Source organism: Carassius carassius, chromosome 41, assembly GCF_963082965.1.
Source record: "Carassius carassius chromosome 41, fCarCar2.1, whole genome shotgun sequence".
Lineage (NCBI taxonomy): Eukaryota > Metazoa > Chordata > Actinopteri > Cypriniformes > Cyprinidae > Carassius > Carassius carassius.
The window spans coordinates 1562440-1582535 of record NC_081795.1 but is presented as its reverse complement, the minus strand read 5'-3'; the positions used below and the strand labels follow the sequence as shown (position 1 = coordinate 1582535).

Sequence of the window (20096 nt, the reverse complement as noted above, 5' to 3'; positions counted from 1 at the left end):
TTGATGAAAACTCTTTTATTTAATAATATAAATACCTGCAACGAGACTGATTAAATCTTTAGTCTCACAGCAGCTTTAATGCAGCGATTATGACAAAATATGCAGCCAAAGAGGTATAGGGTGAGCATATGAGGCGCTCACAGTGTGTGTGTGTGTGTTACTGCTGTTTGAGGAAAAGCGCCGCTCCGCTCTGGATCCATGTGTCATGATCTCCAGCACACGGCAGCTGCACGCTTGTCACCACACGCTGACGCTCAGCGCTGCTGTACACGGGCAGAGAGATGCACTCGTCCGGAGAATAACTTCCCATTGCACTCTGAAACACACACACACACTCTATAATGCACAGCCTTCACTGGGAACATCAGAGGAGAACGTGTGTGTGTGTGTGTGTGTTACCTGTGGGATCCAGGCCATGTAACACGCAGGAACAGCAGACACACTGGGAGAGTCATGATGGCTCTCAGCCAGACGCTTTCCGTCAAAAACACAACCTTCCAACTGCAAGCCGCCGACCTGCAGACAGAGAGAGTTCAGTAAACACCATCCAGAAGAGTTCAGTCCTGTTAAACATGAGCTCCTGTACCTTCACTTGCAGCTTCGCTTCAGCAATCTGACCCCTCCAGGACGTGACAAACTTCAGACTGTCCATAGAGCAGCTCATCAACCTGACACAAACACCACATTTCTCCCTTATGATCGCTGGCATTTTATTTTTAATGATATGATTTCTGCAATGCAAAAAAACACTGGTGCAATCGCAGAATCGGGATCTAAGAATGGAATTTATTGCATAGAATTTAGCTTATTTCCCATGAATAAATAAATCAAAATTAGGGCTGTGAAATTAATTAAATTCAATTCAAATAGCGATGTGGACTAGCATCAGTCATTATTAAACCACAAAAATGTACTTCTCAAAGTAATAATAATATTAATATTAATAATGCTACTACTACTAATAACTTTGATTTTATGAACAATAAATGAAATATATTACTATTGTATAATAAAATGTACTTCTCAAACTAATAACAACAACATTGATTTTATGGAAATGATATGCATATGAACTATATTAGTATTGTGTAGTAAAATTAAATTCTCTAAGTAATAATAATAACTATATAGATTTATATTTTATATTAATATTATTAATAATAATAAGTCAAGATATTTTTACGTCCAAGTTTCAATATATACAATTAAGTTTCATTTTCATTTTATTCTCTTGAAATGTTTTCGATGTTTTTATTATTCAGTAACGTTTTATGAATTCATGAGATCAGATCGTCTCTGTTTAATGACCAAAATGTAATCAAATCATTAAAATAGAATCCAGAAAAATGAAAACGGAAAACACAGAATATATTTTAAAAAGTCCCCTTCAAATATTTAAATCCGAGGGAATAAAGGCAGTTTTTGTTACCGTAGCTTTAAGACTTCTTTATGTAAATGAGCTCATATTAGTGTGTTTAGTTCAGTATGTGATTTAGTTTAGTGGAGGTGTGCAGGTGATGTAAGTTACCTCAAGGTTTTACTTCAGCAGGTGTTTATTAAGTTAATTACCTTTTATTACATTTATTTTAGCATGTGACAGCTCCAGTCAAGATGATTTAACTTTAAACAATAGTTTCCAGCCAAAATACAAGTCCATAATCCATAATAATGCAGTACTTGTGGATCATTGTGATGTTTTTATCAGATGTTTGGACTCTCATTCTGACGGCACCCATTCACTGCAAAGCATCCATTGATGAGACGCTGATGCAATGCTACATTTCTCCAAACCTGATGAAGAAACCTGATCTCGGATGACTTGAGGATGACGATATTTTAGCATATTCTTTATTATAGGTGAACTACTCCTTTAAATTTAGTTTAGTAAGCAGTGTTATTACAGTTTCAAGATACTATTATAGTTTTATTAATATTTTGGATTGTAATATCTTTAGTTTTCATTTAGATTTTTACAGTTATGTTGTATTTTTTTCTTCTCATTTTTATTCGTTTTTACTTTTAAATTTGTCTACATACTGTAGTTCGTTTTTATTTCTGTTTTAGCTTTAGTTATTTTAGTACATGAAGTTAGAAGTTAAACTAAATTAAATTATTTCAGTTTAGTTTAGTTTTTATCGTTTTATTTAAGTATAATAACCCGTGCACAAGTCTCCTCAAGTTCTCTTTCTCAGGTGTGTGTTGAGTTGATCACCTGGCGGTCTCTTGTCTCAGTGCGTTCAGGAAACTGTCCGGGTGGAAGATCTCCGACAGATCCAGCATCTCTGACAGCAGTCCGCCCCTCTCTGCCCTCTCCACCCATGCCTGCACGCACACACACACACACACACACACACACACACACACAGAACAGCAGAGATTCACACGCTGCATCTTTCTAAGAACAGTTTCTGTGTATGTCCATCTTTACTGTATTTGTTTATCAGTAGCATACGCTCTGCGTGTTTTTATGCATGGGTTGCAGTAATAAAACTCAGTATTGATGAACAATAACAACAAATTCTGTGCTTCGAATGAATAGGACATTATCATATGTATGTGTGAACTTTAATATATACTTCTGTAAGTTTGGGGTCGCTAAGATATATAAACATTTCAGTTTTTTAAAGTCTCTTCTGTTTACAGAGGCTACATTTATTTTAGCAAATATACAGTAAAAACAGTTATTTTGTGATGTATTATTAAAATTTCAAACAGCTGTTTTTTATGTGAATATATTATAAAATGTAATTTATTTCTGGGACGTGCAGCTGTATTTTCGGCACCATTATACTGATTTGCTGCTCAAGAAACATTTCTGATTATTATCTATGTTGAACAGAGTTGTGCTGCACAATATTTTTGTGGAAACTGTGATGCATTTTATTTTTCAGAATTTACAGATGAACAGAAAGTTCAAAAAAGCATTTCATTGAAATAGAAGTCTTCTGTAACATAAATATCTTTACAGACACTTTTGAACAATTTAATGCATCCTTGATGAATAAAATATAATTCTTTTTTTTTTTTAACCTACTACTAAAAAAAAAACAGTCGTGTAGTGTATGAATAAACCTTTATTTTTATTTATTTATTTATTTTTTACATATTATTAAGCTGTTTTATTATAAATAAATACATGTATATAAATACATAATTATTAAATAAAACATTATATTATATATATATTTAATAATACTAGTAGCAAACAATCTGCATCTAAAATTACCATTAATTTCGGTTATTTCCAGCCAAATTAACTCACAAACACATCGCAACACACATCAGATTATATTGTCTTTCAAGGTCACTTCAGCAAGATCTGTGTTCAGGGACTAGCAGATCACATTTTCACACAAACATGCTTGATTTCCTGTTTATTAGATCTGTTGGTCGGGAAAGATTTCACAGATCTTCGTCATAACAGCGCAGACGGATAAGATACAACTATTTGTTAGAGGAATCCGTCCTGAGGTCGATAACAGTCCACCTCAAGGTGAGTTTCGACACGCGGACTTCGAAAATGACCTTCATTTTGGTCAAGTGTGTGCGCTCGCAAAACTGTTTTAGAAGCATTTTAGGAGCCAAATTTGACCCTCAAGGCCCACAGCAGTCAGTTTCTTGGAACAAAAAACAATGACAAAAACAATAAATAATTTAGTTTTCAGGATCATCTCGGACCCTCAAAATGCTGTTTTGCTACTGCAAGACTTTCAGACTTGCTCTGGATGGACTGTGGAGGAAGTCTCAACTCAGAATTGCTATAATAGTGTAAAGCTCTGACACACTTTCACCTAAATTCTCCCGCTCGAGAACACTTAACCTTGCTGCTTCATTGGTTTACAGGGCTGTTTGGTTCAGTTCAGTGCCTGAGGGAGCGTCTCAAATCCCCATCATCCCCACCATCATCATCATCATCATCCCAGCTGAAGAAACACATTCATCATGAGAAGTGTTTCTGTCGGCTCACTCACAAACTGACTCACATCAGCAGCAGCGGACGGATAGGACACGTGTGACAGGAGTTTTATGGACATGGTGGCTCAATTCCATCTCGTGAGAACAAAAGAAACAAGATATAGAGTTTTTATTTTATTTTTTATAATTAATTATTCATGAGTCCATATTTAATAACTTTAATATTCAATAGCTCTTCCTCCTTCCTGCACTCAAGGTCAGTGTATCAAGTGCATGAGTCTATCTATCTATAAATATGAAAAAACAAAAAAATTTAAGAATAAATATATATATATATATATATATATATATATATATTATATATATATATATATTATATATATATATATATAATTAAATATAAAAAGTTTTAACATGACAAATTATATGCACATTAAATATATACCTTGCTACTGGGGTTCCTCAAGGCTCAGTACTTGGACCACTTCTCTTCTCCATCTACATGACATCATTAGGATCTGTCATTCAGAAACATGGCTTTTCATACCACTGCTATGCTGATGACACTCAACTCTACCTCTCATTCCATCCTGATGATCCGACGGTAGCTATTCGCATCTCAGTTTGTCTAACAGACATTTCTTGCTGGATGATGGACCATCACCTTCAACTCAGCCTTGCCAAGACAGAACTGCTTGTGATTCCAGCAAACCCATCATTTCATCACAATTTCACCATCAAGTTAGGCACATCAACCCTAACTCCTTCAAAAACAGCTAGAAGCCTTGGAGTTATGATTGATGATCAGCTGACTTTCTCAGACCACATTGCTAAAACGGTCCGATCCTGCAGATTTGCTTTATTCAACATCAAGAAGATCAAGCTCTTTCTTTGGGAACATGCTGCACAACTCCTTGTTCAAGCTCTTGTTCTGTCCAGGCTGGACTATTGCAATGCCCTCTTGGCAGGTCTTCCAGCCAATTTTATCAAACCTGTACAATTAATTCAGAATGCAGCAGAAGGATTCATTTTTAATGAGCCAAAAAGAATACGCCACACCTCTGTTTATCAATTTGCACTGGCTTCCAATAGCTGCTCGTATAAAATTCAAGCCATTGATGTTTGCCTACAAAACTACCACTGGCTCTGCACCCATTTACCTAAATTCATTACTTCAGACTTATGTGCCCTCTAGAAGCTTGCGTTCTGCAAGTGAATGTCGCTTGATTGTGCCATCCCAAAGAAGCACAAAGCCACTTTTATGGACTTTTAAATTAAATGTTCCCTCCTGGTGGAATGACCTCCCCAACTCAATCCGAGTCCTTAGCCATCTTCAAGAATCGGCTGAAAACACATCTCTTCCATCTTTATTTGACCCTCTAACTTTAACACTCACTATTCTAATTCTATTCTTAAAAAAAAATCTAACTACCTTTCTAATCTTTTTGTATTCTATTTTCTTTTCATTTATTATGCAATTGTATGTGTGTGTGTGTGTGTGTGTGTGTCTGTGTGTGTGTGTAAAGACCTCTAACACTAGCTTGCTCTATTTTTTTTATTCTATCTGTTTTCTTTATATTATATTATTTAAAATCCCATGCTACGTGTACTGTGTTAACCTAACTGAGACTTGTTATAGCACTTATATATCATTGCTCTTTTTTTTGTTTTTGATTGCTTTCACTGTCCTCATCTGTAAGTCGCTTTGGATAAAAGCATCTGCTAAATGAATAAATGTAATACATATGACATATATTTATTTATTTATTAATCTGACAACTGTAAAACCCACCCAGCAAACGTAGCTTTATTGCAGTAACAATACAATAAAGTCAATAACCTACCATTGTCAATTTTGTATGCTTCACAGAAAAGCTGTTTAATCACCAAACTGAATTGTGGAGTATGAGCATCGGAGCGCTGAGTCCTCGCGCTATCAGAAACGGTACGTCACGAGCTTCACAGAGCTGGAATTTATGGCAGGGCTGCTATTTAGAAAGCATTTTTATCCAAAGCACAAAGAGTGTAAAGTGTATAAAAGCACGGAAAACCCTCATATGATCAGATGAGTCACTGCAGCCTACATTCCGATTGCAGGAAAATATGCAAGCGATTTATAAGGCCAGGTGCATCCTGAACAAACACGGCTCTTTCGTGGCATTCCCGCATTCTAGGATCATAAGGCTCCCACAGACAGGGCTAAACAGACTGGAGAACACCTGGAGGAGGTCAAACACATTCCAGGACCTCTGGATCAACAGCAGGAGTTTGTTTACCTGAATCGCAAGTGCTCGGGACACGACGGCTCGCAAATACTGCATCGGGTCTTCAGGGCCTTCCCATTTATTCTGCCAACTCAACGGACACTGAGAGACACAGAGGAAGTCAGCTCTGATTACAACGCTTGTATCCTGAAAACAAATATCTGCTCATGTGCAAAAAAAGACCTGATATTGCATAATTTTATGATGCGGAGTTAAAAATGTCAATGTTTTTTATTTTTTCCACACAAAATAAGAATAAATATATATTTTTAAATATGTATGTATTAGCTTTAATACACTTATCAATAATAAAAAAATAAAATAAAATGTAAAAAAAAAAAAAAAAAGAAATATATATATATATATATATATATATATGTATATATATATATATATATATATATATATACATACATATAAAGAACATCTGTGTTAATTAAAATAAAAATGGTCTGAAGTTGAAATAAAATGAATAAAAAAATAAATAAAAAAAAGACAAGCACATATTACTAATAAATACACACACACACATCAGTAGAATATTGTGCCATCTTTTTTTCCATCTGGCTCACATTTTTTTCTGTCACTGCTCATTATTCTAACCTTAAAATCAGAATTATGCATAAAATAATGTCATGCATGTGAACATGGGCCGATAATTGGACAAACTGTTGTTCAGAGGCGGCAAGAATCGAGTCTTTGACACAGTTTTTCTTTGTACAAAAAAATACAAAGCTTCTTCTTACAAATGGTTGTCAACAGCAAAAATGTTACGAAATGCTTCATATTTTGTGAGAAAGTGTGACACATTTTTGGAATCAGCATCACAGAATCCTCACACTGTATTGGTTCATTAATCAAACAGGTGCCGGCGTTGACTCTCACCTCTTGGTTGAGGAGCGCAGTGGCCAGTTTGTGTACGTCAGCGGTCAGGAGGGATGTGCCTCTGATGACCTTACTGAGCGAGGCCAGCGATTGGTGAATGCTCTGGACCAATCGCACCGCATTAAACTGCTCCAGCTGGACGAATGAGAGAACGGGAGAGCCGACGCCCTCAGTGGGCGGAGCCACCTTCTGATGGATTAATGAGGAACCCTGAAAAAGAGGCAAGAGCCAATCAGAGAGCAGCAGAAATCAATAACCAATCAAAATCTAGACTCCGCATAAAAGGCATGCCTACAGACTGTTCAATGCACCTAACAGCTGCTGGAACCTGGCTGTTGCATATCAAATTGTTTTTTTCAGTTTCCAGGAGTGAAGCTACACAGGTTTGTATCTGTCTGACTGGAGATAAGATTGCGTTTACGAGGTTCACAGGATGCTACAACATTTGAGTGGCACATTTCAGCTCTGCTTGTTTTATGAATCTGTCAGCAGCAGGCTGTTATTGAAGGATGAGCGGTTAAAAACAAGTCTGAACGGACAGAAAACTCATTTCAGATGCGAAGGGGCTTTTACACAGACTTCTCTCAGTACAGGTACAGAAGCAAAAAACAGCCCTTTTAGTTGCAAGGGTCAAAGAGACAGTATTTATGCACTATTATAGTATTTATTCATATTTTGAATAAGTTATTTTCACTCATTTATTTTATTTTTTGTAATTTTTACGTGCTTTTGTCATCGTTATTCTATTTTTAGTAATTTTGGTACTTCAGTGTGGACCTATTTATTGCAGTTAGCTAGCAAGGCAACATTTCTAGTTTTAAAATAATTAAATTTTTTCATTTTATTTTAGAATTATATAAATTACTGAAATCATTTTTAACAGTTTCCATTTTAAACAATACTAAAAATTGAAAGACAATAAATTAAGAATTTTTATAAATTATTATTATTATAAAAAAAAACAATTATTTATATCTAAAAATTATATATATATATATATATATATATATATATATATATATATATATATAATTTTTTTTAAAACTATTATATATAAATAAATATATCACAATTATATTATGACACTAAAATGGCGATGCATTACCTGGTTGAGACGTTTCCACAGGTTGAGCACAGGTGAGAGTGCATTAGACCAGATCTCTCTGTCAAATTTGGAGCCAGCTGCTACAGACCTACTCAGAATCCTCAGCTGAGAGATCACCTGCACACACACACACACACACACACACACAGAGGGCTGAGGTGAGCGCAGTACATCTCACCGTACACTATCCTCCATCTCAGAGACTGTGTGTGTGTGTGTGTGTGTGTGTGTGTGTGTGTGTGTGTGAGATTGTGGCAAAGATCTAAGAGTCTAAACCTGAAAATGACAAATAGGAGTGAGCGTAACAGTCTGAACACACATAGTGTGTGTGTGTGTGTCAACAGAGCAACAGTGAGCTGAATGAGGGTATTTCACATATTTAATTCAGTAAAAAGCAGGATTTTCATGCAGCCAGTCATCAAAGCATTAAATGTATTATTTTTTATTATTTCACAAGCATGATGTTTCTAAGTCACAACAACTTGCTACTGGGGTTCCTCAAGGCTCAGTACTTTGACCACTTCTCTTCTCCATCTACATGACGTCATTAGGATCTGTCATTCAGAAGCATGGCTTTTCTTATCACTGCTACGCTGATGACACTCAACTCTACTTCTTATTCCAACCAGATGACCCAACGGTAGCTGCTCGCATTTCAGCCTGTCTGAGTGACATGAATGACCATCACCTTCAGCTCAAACTTACTAAGACAGAACTGCTGGTGGTTTCAGCTAACCCATCGTTTCATCACAACTACTCTATACAGCTGGGTTCGTCAACCATTACTCTTTCGAGGACAGCCAGACATTTAGGAGTTGTGATGGATCATCAGTTAAGCTTCACAGACCACACTGCTACAACGACCCGGTCCTGCAGGTTTGCCTTATACAACATTAGGAAGATTAGACCCTTCCTGTCAGAGCAAGCAACCCAACTTCTTGTCCAAGCTCTTGTTCTCTCCAGACTGGACTATTGTAATGCTCTCCTGGCTCTTCCTGCATGTACTGTCAAGCCTCTGCAGTTGATCCAGAATGCAGCAGCGAGGGTTGTCTTCAATGAGCCAAAAAAAGCTCATGTTACTCCTCTCCTCATCAGGTTACACTGGCTACCAGTAGCTGCTCGCATCAAATTCAAGGTACTGATGCTAGCCTACAAGACTAGAAAGATTTGCTACCTCGCAAACACTGCTGCTTGCTTCAATAAATGCGAATCTACTTGAAACATTCCACACAAGCACAGTAAAAACTGACTGTGAACATTTCAAGAAATAATGTCTAAAGTAAGGTGTAAAAAGTCAATGAGACATCTTCAGAAATCCTGTGAAACAATCCCATGTGTGTGAATGTGCTCAGTCTGTCAGCGCATTATGATCTCCTCCCGACAAAAAAGAACAACAATCACACACACACACACACACACACCTTTGATGCTGAGGAATTTCCTGCTCAGCACAATGTTCTCAAAACACATTTGACCCCTCATGACCTCTGCAGAAACACACACACACCTGTGAGCTGATGATTCTCTGTGCAGAGCGCTCAATGTTTGCAGGCAGGCCGAAGAAACTGGGTCTGTCGTCTTCAGGAAGAGCGTCCACCACTGCACGATAATCCTACACACACACACACACACACAAACAGAGGAGAGACTTTAATCCACTAGAGTAAAGCACTGTGGGTAGTATCAGTCCAAACAGAAGCTCTGAATTCTTATGAACTATACAGCACAGAGAGTAGTCTGTATGCGATCACTAACCGCTATGCTGCAGGAGTTGGGCAGGGTTATCTGAGCCGGGAAAGTGTGTGTTTTCTTGACACGTGAGTGTGTGTGTGACTGTGAGAGGAGCTGAGCGTTAAAGAACTGCTGTAGGTACGAGCGAAGGACTCGCAGGTCACACACATTATCGATGCGGCCGCCGTAGATAGCGTTTTCCAAGAGACCATGCACGAATTCCCACTGAAACGCCTTCCCACCTGAAAAATAAATACTATAACACAATCTCAAACCAAAACATGTAAATACATGCAAATATAAAAACATCCAACCCTCAGATGATGAGTTCATGTAGATTACATAGAGATAAACACACACACACACACCTTCAAATAGACTGTCAATGATCTCAAAGCCGGCTCTCAAGTCTGACAGAGAGAACTCGTAGAACTTCGTCCAACCCTGTGCAACACAAACACATCCTCATCATCCTCAGTTTAACTCAACTTCATACATTCAGCCTGTGCAATAGATACTCCGACTCAAAGTCTAATAATCGTGATTAAATACGGAGTCGTTTATCAAAAGCTTGACATCAATTTCCATGGATGCCGTGAAGTCATTCATCTTTTCTTTCCCAGTCTTTTCACAACAGGCATTATTTAATACAAGCAAATATTGAAAGAAAACCTTTTTAAAAACCTGACAAATCTGATCATTTAAAAGCTACTGATATTAAAAGCACTGGTACTTTGGTATTAAGTTAATAAAAAGTATTACACATTATTATCTTTCAATTATATATATATATATATATATATATATATATATATATATATATATATATATATATATATATATATATATATATATATATATATAATTATAACACACATACACACACATATATAAAATTATATATATATATATATAATTTTTTTTTCTTTTTTTTTCTTTTTTTTGGAATTTATATATTTTTTTGATTTTTTTTTTTTTGGAAACATCAAAATAATAAGTAAAAAAATATATAATTATAGAATAAATGTGTTATTATAATAGTATACAAATTAAAATTATAATTTATGAATTATGCATATATTTTATTTTATAATTTATACGTTTTTTAAATATTTTATTTGATATACTTGATTTATTATATCTAATTTACTACATAAATAATAGAACTTATGTAATAAATAAAATAATAAATTGTAATATTTCTACACATTTTATAAATGCTGAAAATAATACCATGTTTTCCAATAGTGGCTGTCCAATAAAGGCACACGGTCGACTCTTCTGTGGCGTTTCATTCTCCACAGACACTGTTAGCCAACATCTCTTCTTTGCAACTGTATCTTTATGATGCAAATGACCTCTGCTAAATGACTGACCTCTATGTACAGTTCATAATCACATCAAGTCACGGAGTACTGAGTAAGTTTAATGTTGCGGTATGTTAAGAAGCCTATGTGACCTCACAATCATAAAAATAAGACCATTTTATGGCATCAATTTAACTGTGGAGAAAGAAACATCCTGCATCTTTCACAGAACCCTTTTTAGAGACACCATGAATTTGTTTTCTCCTACGCAACTCATTAGACTTTAGGAGAGAGAGACAGATGAACTGAGCGAGAGACATTACACAAAAGCTTCAGTTAATTAAATGGAGCTCTTCAAAGGCCTGACGTGCAGTAGTCCGAATTATTTGCCCAAACAGATCCAAGAGTTCCTGTCTGAACTCCAGTAATCATGTGACTGGTGTGTGTACCTGTGGAATGTAGTTGCGTCTCTCCTGACAGACGGCGTGGAACCAGGCCAGACATAAGAGCGACTGAGCTCGAGTCAGGTGACCGCCTTTACTGATCTGCTCCGCGCTCCAGGATTCATACGTCCGCTTCAGGTTCTTCTTGAGGCCTGGAGGAGCCTGAACACACACACACACACACACGTATGTTATCATTAATGGATGTGCAGTCTGAGATGAAGCTCTGTTGAACATCCGATTCAATTCGATTTGATATAAACACTGAATGTATTTTCACTGAATGTTAATGTGACGTTACAAGCTGCTTTATTGAGCTCTTACTGGAGTTGAAACACTGATTTTTGATTACAGGAGACATGAATCATTTCAGTACGTTTCTTTTAGCACCTTCTGACGTTCATTCATGTTTATTTGGTGCTTTAACTAGTAGTAAAGAGGAAGAACGGTTCACAGCCACAGTGATCTGTTACACCACATTAAAGAGGGTCTCTCAGGCTGTATAAAGGTCAATTTAAGGCTTTTAAAGACCTTATTAAGACCAGCTAAAGAAAATAAAAGAAAACAAAAAACATCAGTAAGTTATTTAAATGCAAACGTCTACAATGAGAATCCAGCCTCAAAAAAGTGTTACAATATTATAGTTTTATGACTATTTTGTTTTTTATTTGTTGAGTTTTTTATTTGTATACTGTCTGTTTTAATTTTAATTTTAGTTCAAATAGAGATGCTTTTTTTCTGTTTTATTAGTTTTGGTTTACGTGTTATGTAAGTTTTAGTTATTTTAATACATTATGTTGAAGTAAATCAAAATAAGAAATACTGAATTAAGTTTTAAGTTAAAGTTTATTTTTATTTTTATTCAAGTTACTCTTTTTATGGTTTTAGTTTTCTATTTCTTCATTTTGCATCTCAAGTGTATGAATCTTGATATTCAGATATTATTTGTATTTGAAAGCAAGACGAAAATATGGAGGAAGATCATGTTTTTATTTATTTATTTATTTTTTTTGCAATGCATGCAACATTTAATGCCATTTGAAGACTTTCCGCTCTGATTTAAGATGTTTTTACGATCTGGAAGGGCAAATTAAAAATTTGAAAAAAATTGAAAAAAAGACCTATTAAGGCCCCCATAAACTTTGATTAACGACCATCAAAATTAGATTTTTCTGTTTGAATTTTGTTATAAAATTTACAGCATTTGAAGCTCTGACACTGTTTGATACCTTAAGTACTGAGTACAAACCCTAATTGTGATTACTGAATAAGAAGCATGCTAAAAATAATGTTTAATGAAGTTTTGTTGATGCAGCATTTGAAAACAAGCAGAGATTAAAAGTTTAGTCTTGGGATTTAAGAATCAATATCGGTTCATTAAAAAGAGAATATACTATATTTGACACACACTGACCTCATAGGTGACCTTCAGGCTGGACTGGAGCAGTATGGGAGTGAACTTTGCATGAACCTCAGCAGTCAACCAAACTCTGAAACCGGCTTTGGGCTTCATACTGTTGAGCTCCTGCACACACACACACACAAACACACACACATTAGATGTCTCACTACAATGATTTAAATAGACAAATGCAAAGCATCAAACCAATAACAATCTCTCCTGTGTGTGCGTGCATGTGTTTCATTCTCTCACAGCCTCATCACATCGAATCCAAACCCATTACAGATCTGCAGCGCTACACAACACACACACTTACATTTCGAGAATGAGCTGACAAATAAAAACCAAAAGCAATTAAATTATCTGCAAGTAATCTTCCTCACACAGATTCACTCTCACTTTACAACAAGAGTCATTTCAGCTATAATTGAAGTGAAGAAGAGAAGACAGACAGAGAGCGAGTTCAGACCTTCTCCAGCAGGGGGAGCCACGCTGTGACCAGGTGCAGGTTCTTCAAGCACAGCCATTCACCGGAGCGAACACACTCTCTGAGCGTCTGGAGAGCCGCGTCTGCCTGACCCTGACCCATCGCCAGCTTTAGCCAAAAAGGATTCATCGAATTGATCAAAAGTGACAGTAAAGACATTTATGATGTTTCAAAAGATATCAGTATCTATTCATCTGTGAAGCTTGAAAAATAAAATGTATCACAGTTTTGATATGTTGAGCAGCATAACTTTTTTCAGCATTGATAACAATCAGAAATGTTTTTTGAGCAGTAAATCATCATATTTTCATGATTTCTGAAGATCATGTGACATTGAAGACTGAAGGAATAAATAATAGATATTAACAGAAAATAGTTATTTGAATTTTTTTTTATTTATTTGGTTTTAGAGCAGAAGAGATTTCTTTCAAAGTAATTAAAAAATCTTACCGACCCCATATATTTTTAATTAGATTTCATTTTTATATTTTATGGTTTAATTTTATTTAAAGTTTTAGTAATTTTGAAGCTTTTGTTATTTTTATTATATTTTACTGTCTACATATTTTGTTTGCTCTCATTTTTTTTCATTTCAGTTATTTTAGTACATCAATTTGAAAGAATATATATATATATAATTTAATTTTTCCAGTTAATGTTTCTTTTATTTGAAAGAATGTTCATGGTTTTAGTTTTGTAATTTTGTACAATAATAATCCCTGTAGTGTAATATGTCTGACCATCTGCATGGGGGTATGTGCGTGTGTGTGTGTGCGCGTGTGTGTGTGTGTGTGTGTGTGTGTGTGTGTGTGTGCATGTGCGTGTATATGATTGTGTGTGAAAGTGTGTGTGTGTGTGTGTGTGTGTGTGTGTGCATGTGCGTGTATATGATTGTGTGTGAAAGTGTGTGTGTGTGTGTGTGTGTGCATGTGTGTGTATATGATTGTGTGTGAAAGTGTGTGTTTGTGTGTGTGTGCATGTGCGTGTATATGATTGTGTGTGAAAGTGTGTGTGTGTGTGTGTGCATGTGCGTGTATATGATTGTGTGTGAAAGTGTGTGTGTGTGTGTGTGTGTGTGTGTGCATGTGCGTGTATATGATTGTGTGTGAAAGTGTGTGTGTGTGTGTGTGCATGTGCGTGTATATGATTGTGTGTGAAAGTGTGTGTGTGTGTGTGAAAGTGTGTGTGTGTGCATGTGCGTGTATATGATTGTGTGTGAAAGTGTGTGTGTGTGTGTGTGTGTGTGTGTGCATGTGCATGTGCATGTATATGATTGTGTGTGAAAGTGTGTGTGTGTGTGTGTGTGTGTGTGTGCATGTGCGTGTATATGATTGTGTGTGAAAGTTTGTGTGTGTGTGTATCTGTGCGTGTGTGTGTGTGTGTGTGTGTGCGTGTATATGTGATTGTGTGTGAAAGTGTGTGATCGTGTGTGTGTGTGTGTGTGTGTGAGCGTGTTGGACCTCATGGTAGTTTTCTCGCCCCACAATCTGACCGGCGAGTTCCAGGAGCTCCTGAGATGGATCCGCTCCGGCAGAGATGATCAGTAAAACAGGCTCAGACTCCAGAGTCTCTTCATACAGACGCTTCAGATTCAGTGGAGGAGGAGACAGTTCCCTCATCCCTACACACACACACACACACACACACACACGTTAGACAGGCATGCTGTCCTTTCGGTATCCCAGGTACAGACAGACAGGTACAGGAGCACTTCATTGATTCTGTGTGGGAGACTGATTTGCATCATTAGATGACACTGCACACAGAAGATGATATTCAGATGTATTTTCTGTATTTGGTGAGATCCAGCCCTTCTCTCCACACGACCAAGAGCTTCAGCAGGGTTTCCACAAGAACAATTATCCAGCTCATTTATTTATACGGCAAATTTCACACACACTGGTGAGTCAAAGTGTTTTAAATGGCCACCATTAAGAGAACAAAAAAAGGAAAAAACATAAAAATAATAGATTTTTTTTATAATGTAAAAAAATATGAATAAAATACTAAATAAGCTTTTTTTAATAAAAATTAATTTAATTTTATTTTATTAGTAAATAATTAAATTCATTATTTTATTATTTTAACACATCAATGTTGTGATTGTTAATAAAAACTGAAACTATAGAAACTATTTTTGGTAACTGAAACAAAGATGAAATAAAATAAAGTTTAAATATTAGATAAAAAAGATAAACTTAATAAATTTAAAGGGATAGTTCACTCTCAAATAAAATTTTGTTATGTTTTAGCTTACCTCAAGGACATCCAAGATGTAGGTTTCTTTGTTTCCTCAGTATTTCCCATTTTGATATTTTTAGGTCCAACCGTTCTTGTCTGTGACTCACATAATGGATGTCTATGGTCACCACCTCAAAGAGCATGCAAAGAGGAGTCAAAATTAAACAATTCCACATCATAAGTACACATTGATGACCTAAGACACGAAACGAGCGGATTGTGTAAGAAAACGAACAGTATATATATCGTTTTTACCTTTTGTACACAACCACGTCCAACTGATCTGAGTTCGCGAGTGCTTCCTGATATGACGTGCGTGCGCGCTCTGGCTTTAGTCTGCGCAAGCGCGGAAAGCCCCGAATGTGATGTCTCGCGCATGCACATCACTCATTGTTTACCACACGCTACGCTTTCAATCTGCACTGTCTGAAATATAATGCAGTAATTGTAATAAATTAATGTTTATAATGCACCCTATAATCGTTGCGTTTATAATAAAAATACAACACATTACTTACTCTATTGACAGTGTGCCATTGGGTCCCTCTGGCATTGGACGTCGCCTCCAGTTTATACGTGGCAAACTAAACACAACGTGCAAAACGCTGCGTCTCAACAGCGGAGAAAACTCAGGATCTTCAGTCAGGCAGGCGTGTGATGTGATACTGTTAATGTCCTCGTCGTAATCTTGTAGTTGTTCCATTCGTGACAACATATGCTCTCCACTTCTGTTGGCATCTCACAACACTTGCTACTAAAACACCACCAATTTTGAAGAGATCTCTGTCTCTGAGGCTTGAAGACGTGCTGCTGCAGCGGATCGCTCCTGAGTACTTGGTCTGTGTATTCTTTTTCAAATAAATATGGTTGTGAAAAATATGCAACGTTGTCTGTTGATATATGGAAATCGTCTTCCATTGCAATTTCCTGTACGTCTAAATACGTTTAGATCTTCACAGTGAAAGGTAACACTTCCAAAATCTGTGTAAACCATAGGCAGTAAGTGTAAACAATGAGTGATGTGCATGCGCGAGAGATCGCTTCCGGCGCTTTCCGCGCTTGCACAGACTAAAGCCAGAGCGCGCGCGCACGTCACATCGGGAAGCACTCGCGCACTTAGATCAGTTGGACGTGGTTGTGTACAAAAGGTAAAAACGATATATATACTGTTCGTTTTCTTACACAAACCGCTCGTTTCGTGTCTTAGGTCATCAATGTGTACTTACGATGGGGAATTGTTTAATTTTGACTCCTCTTTGCATGCTCTTTGAGGTGGTGACCATAGACATCCATTATGTGAGTCACAGACAAGAACGGTTGGACCTAAAAATATCAAAATGGGAAATACTGAGGAAACAGAGAAACCAACATCTTGGATGTCCTTGAGGTAAGCTAAAACATATCAAAATTTAATTTGAAAATGAACTATCCCTTTAAGCAAAAATTATAAATGCTGACTTGACAACAATTTGAAATGTTAAAATACTAAAATAAAATAAAAAATAATAATAAATAAATAAAAAGATAAATTACTATAAAAAGATAGAAAAACTAAAACTTAGTAAAAAAAAAAATTGAAAAAGTGTGTGTGTGTGTGTGTGTGTCTCTCAAAGCTGGACATGTTGGGCCTCTGCCGACTCTTCATGAGAAAACTGTGTCTGTGTTGTTTACGGGAAAATCTACAGTTCTGATTATCTCCACAGAAGCGAGACGGCGGCCGCTGGAAAACCATCAGGAGACACACACACACACACACACACACACATCAAACACTGAGTATCAGCCAAGCAGAACTATTAGAAACTCGTGCAAACTTATTCTACAATCCAGAGCCAGTTTTTAAAGGAACAGACACTTTAAAATCAGATTTGGATTTTTTAATGTTTTTGAAAGAAATCTCTTCTGCTCTCCAAGACTGACTTTTTTTTTTCTTTTGACAATTTGAATACAGTAAAAATACTGATATATTTGTAGCATTTAAACCAGCTGATTTCTATGTGTATATATAGTAGAATATAATTTATTGCAGTGATCAAATCTGTATTTTCTTCAGTGTCACATGATCTTCAGAAATCATTCTGATATAATGATTTGCTTCTCAAGAAACATTTCTGATTATTATCAATGTTGAAAACGGTTGTGCTGCTTCATATTTCTGTGAAAACTATGATACGTAAATTTTTTAAGGATTCACAGATGAATAGAAAGTTCAGAAGCATTTCAGCAGCATTTATTTGAAATATAAATATTTTGGTAACATTATAAATGTCTTTACCATCACTTTTGAACACTTTTTAATGCGTCCTTGATGAATACAAAAAAAAAAAGTTTTCACAAACTGACGTACAAAAATATTTTCCTGTACTCATTTTGACTCATAATTTGTATTTACAGGTGCTCCAGTGAAAAGGCAGTTAATGAAGTCTGGCATCTTGACCGCGGTCAGCTTCATCAAAGACTCTTGTCAACACTCAGCGAGTAGATGAGCACCGATCGCATAACAGTTAAAAATAGAACGCAGGCTATCCATCCTCATTTCGTTCTTGTCCTCCTCCTCTCTTCCTCCACTTAAATCAAAAGTGTTTGGAAAAATGAATTACATTGTACACTGCAAACGTTAGTCACAGACTAACCGATGGTTCGCCCCTGGAATAAATATCTTGCATATTACACCACAGTCGCTGGCAAACAAGATATTTTATTTGCTAATAAGGCAATTCATTTTATTGAATGTGGCTGCGGAAGAGCTGGTGTTGGCAAAACTGCTGTATTATCAGTAATGACATCCTTCCGCGAACACGTTTGTGTGTGTGTGTGTGTGTTTTCACACTTGACTGATTTGAGATTTATAATAAGCTGATGACTAAACCTAAATCAATATCCCTGTATCGACAACACACACACGTGCAGAAAGCTGTGTGTGAGGTATAATACATCTAAAGGTTGAGTTCACTATGTGAATCATAATTAAGCTCCAGAGAAAAGCTTGGCACAAACTGATGACAAAGAGTGAGAGTGAGCCGTCAGATATCTTATCCAAGCCTGACTCTGAGCTGTGTGTGTGTGTGTGTGTGTGTGTGTGGTCGTCGCTCTCTGAACTTACCCAAGGCTTGACATGCAAAGGCAGCCATCGCACTCTGTAAGCGATCCGGCCGTAACGCCTGAACCACCAAAACCTGAGAAAGAGACAGAAATAAAGAGTCAGCACTCTGAGAGCACTCTGATTGGTGCAGACTGTTGATTGACAGCTCACCTGCTGAAAGAGTGAAATCTTCTTGGCAATGGGGGGCGGGATTTCCTGTTCGCAGCAGGAACTTTGTGAGAACGTGAGCCACTGGTCTGAGTCGTTCAGACAGAGAGACTGATACAGCACTGGAAATGTGCTCTGGAGACAGAGAAACGACTGGTTAACAGACTAGAGACAGACTAATGATCATTTACATTCACATTTATGCATTTAGCAGACAATCTATCCCAGAGTGACTTGCACTGCATTCAAGCTACACATTTTATATTTGCTCAGTTCTTGATTCAGGAAAGCCCTGCTTCAACTAGTTGACAAAGTCAAATGTCTGGCTCAGTTTGATTAGCTAGGGCCCAAAGAAACCCATTTTATGTTTTTTGGGAGTTAAATTTTTCTGGATTCTGTGTCACTGGTAAAAAAAAAAAAAGTAAATTCGTTTTTTTTTTTTTTACAGTAATTTAAACAATAATAATAGTGGTTTGTTTTGGTTTTATTTTCATACTTTTCTGTTTATTTATTTATTTTCCTGTTTTTTTAATGGCGAAATTAAATTATAGTAATCAAAAAGCATTATTAAACTGTTTAAATAACAATATAATAAAGGTTTTACAAGGGCCATTTTTTATTATTATTATTTTTTTTCTTAGGAGAGGTCTATGTTGTTTTTTTCTTGATTTATGATTATAATAATAATATTATAACACTTATATTTTACCAAAAATGGTGGCAATCATATGAAGGTTAAAAAACAATTATACATTATAAGCATATCATGTGAAAAATACATGTAATAAATTCACATTAATAATTTAATTAATATTTAAAGTTGTAACTTACTGTATTTTTAAATGTTTATTTTCTATTGGCGAACAAAATTCTGCACAAGAAAGATTAACTGTTAAAAAAAAGTACTTTTTAAAAGTAAAAGTACTTTGAGAAGTACATTCTTCTACACAACAGTAATATATTTCTGTAACAATTTCTTCATGTTGAACTGAACTATTATTTTGGCGGGTTGTCCTGAAGTTTCTGTCCTGAGTTTTTGTGTGTTTATGATATGAAGACAGCTTTT

The 20096-nt window shown here is 36.1% G+C and overlaps 1 protein-coding gene across 4 annotated transcripts in view; it reads right to left on the bottom strand.

Annotated features, from left to right (window-relative positions):
• The window catches only part of dync2h1 (dynein cytoplasmic 2 heavy chain 1), an 82663-nt gene continuing 62567 nt past the window's right edge, over positions 1–20096 (bottom strand). For all 4 annotated transcript variants that reach the window (XM_059533937.1, XM_059533939.1, XM_059533938.1 and 1 more), the window contains 16 exons: positions 19034–19165; positions 18884–18956; positions 15000–15160; positions 13522–13647; positions 13065–13175; positions 11657–11812; positions 10269–10344; positions 9925–10142; positions 9677–9781; positions 8170–8286; positions 7065–7274; positions 6192–6281; positions 2213–2322; positions 587–668; positions 400–516; positions 1–316 (listed from right to left, as the gene is read on the bottom strand). In XM_059533937.1, the coding sequence (XP_059389920.1) occupies positions 158–316; positions 400–516; positions 587–668; positions 2213–2322; positions 6192–6281; positions 7065–7274; positions 8170–8286; positions 9677–9781; positions 9925–10142; positions 10269–10344; positions 11657–11812; positions 13065–13175; positions 13522–13647; positions 15000–15160; positions 18884–18956; positions 19034–19165 (2043 nt within the window). In that variant the 3' untranslated portion in view covers positions 1–157. The remainder of the gene's footprint in view (positions 317–399; positions 517–586; positions 669–2212; positions 2323–6191; positions 6282–7064; positions 7275–8169; positions 8287–9676; positions 9782–9924; positions 10143–10268; positions 10345–11656; positions 11813–13064; positions 13176–13521; positions 13648–14999; positions 15161–18883; positions 18957–19033; positions 19166–20096) is intronic.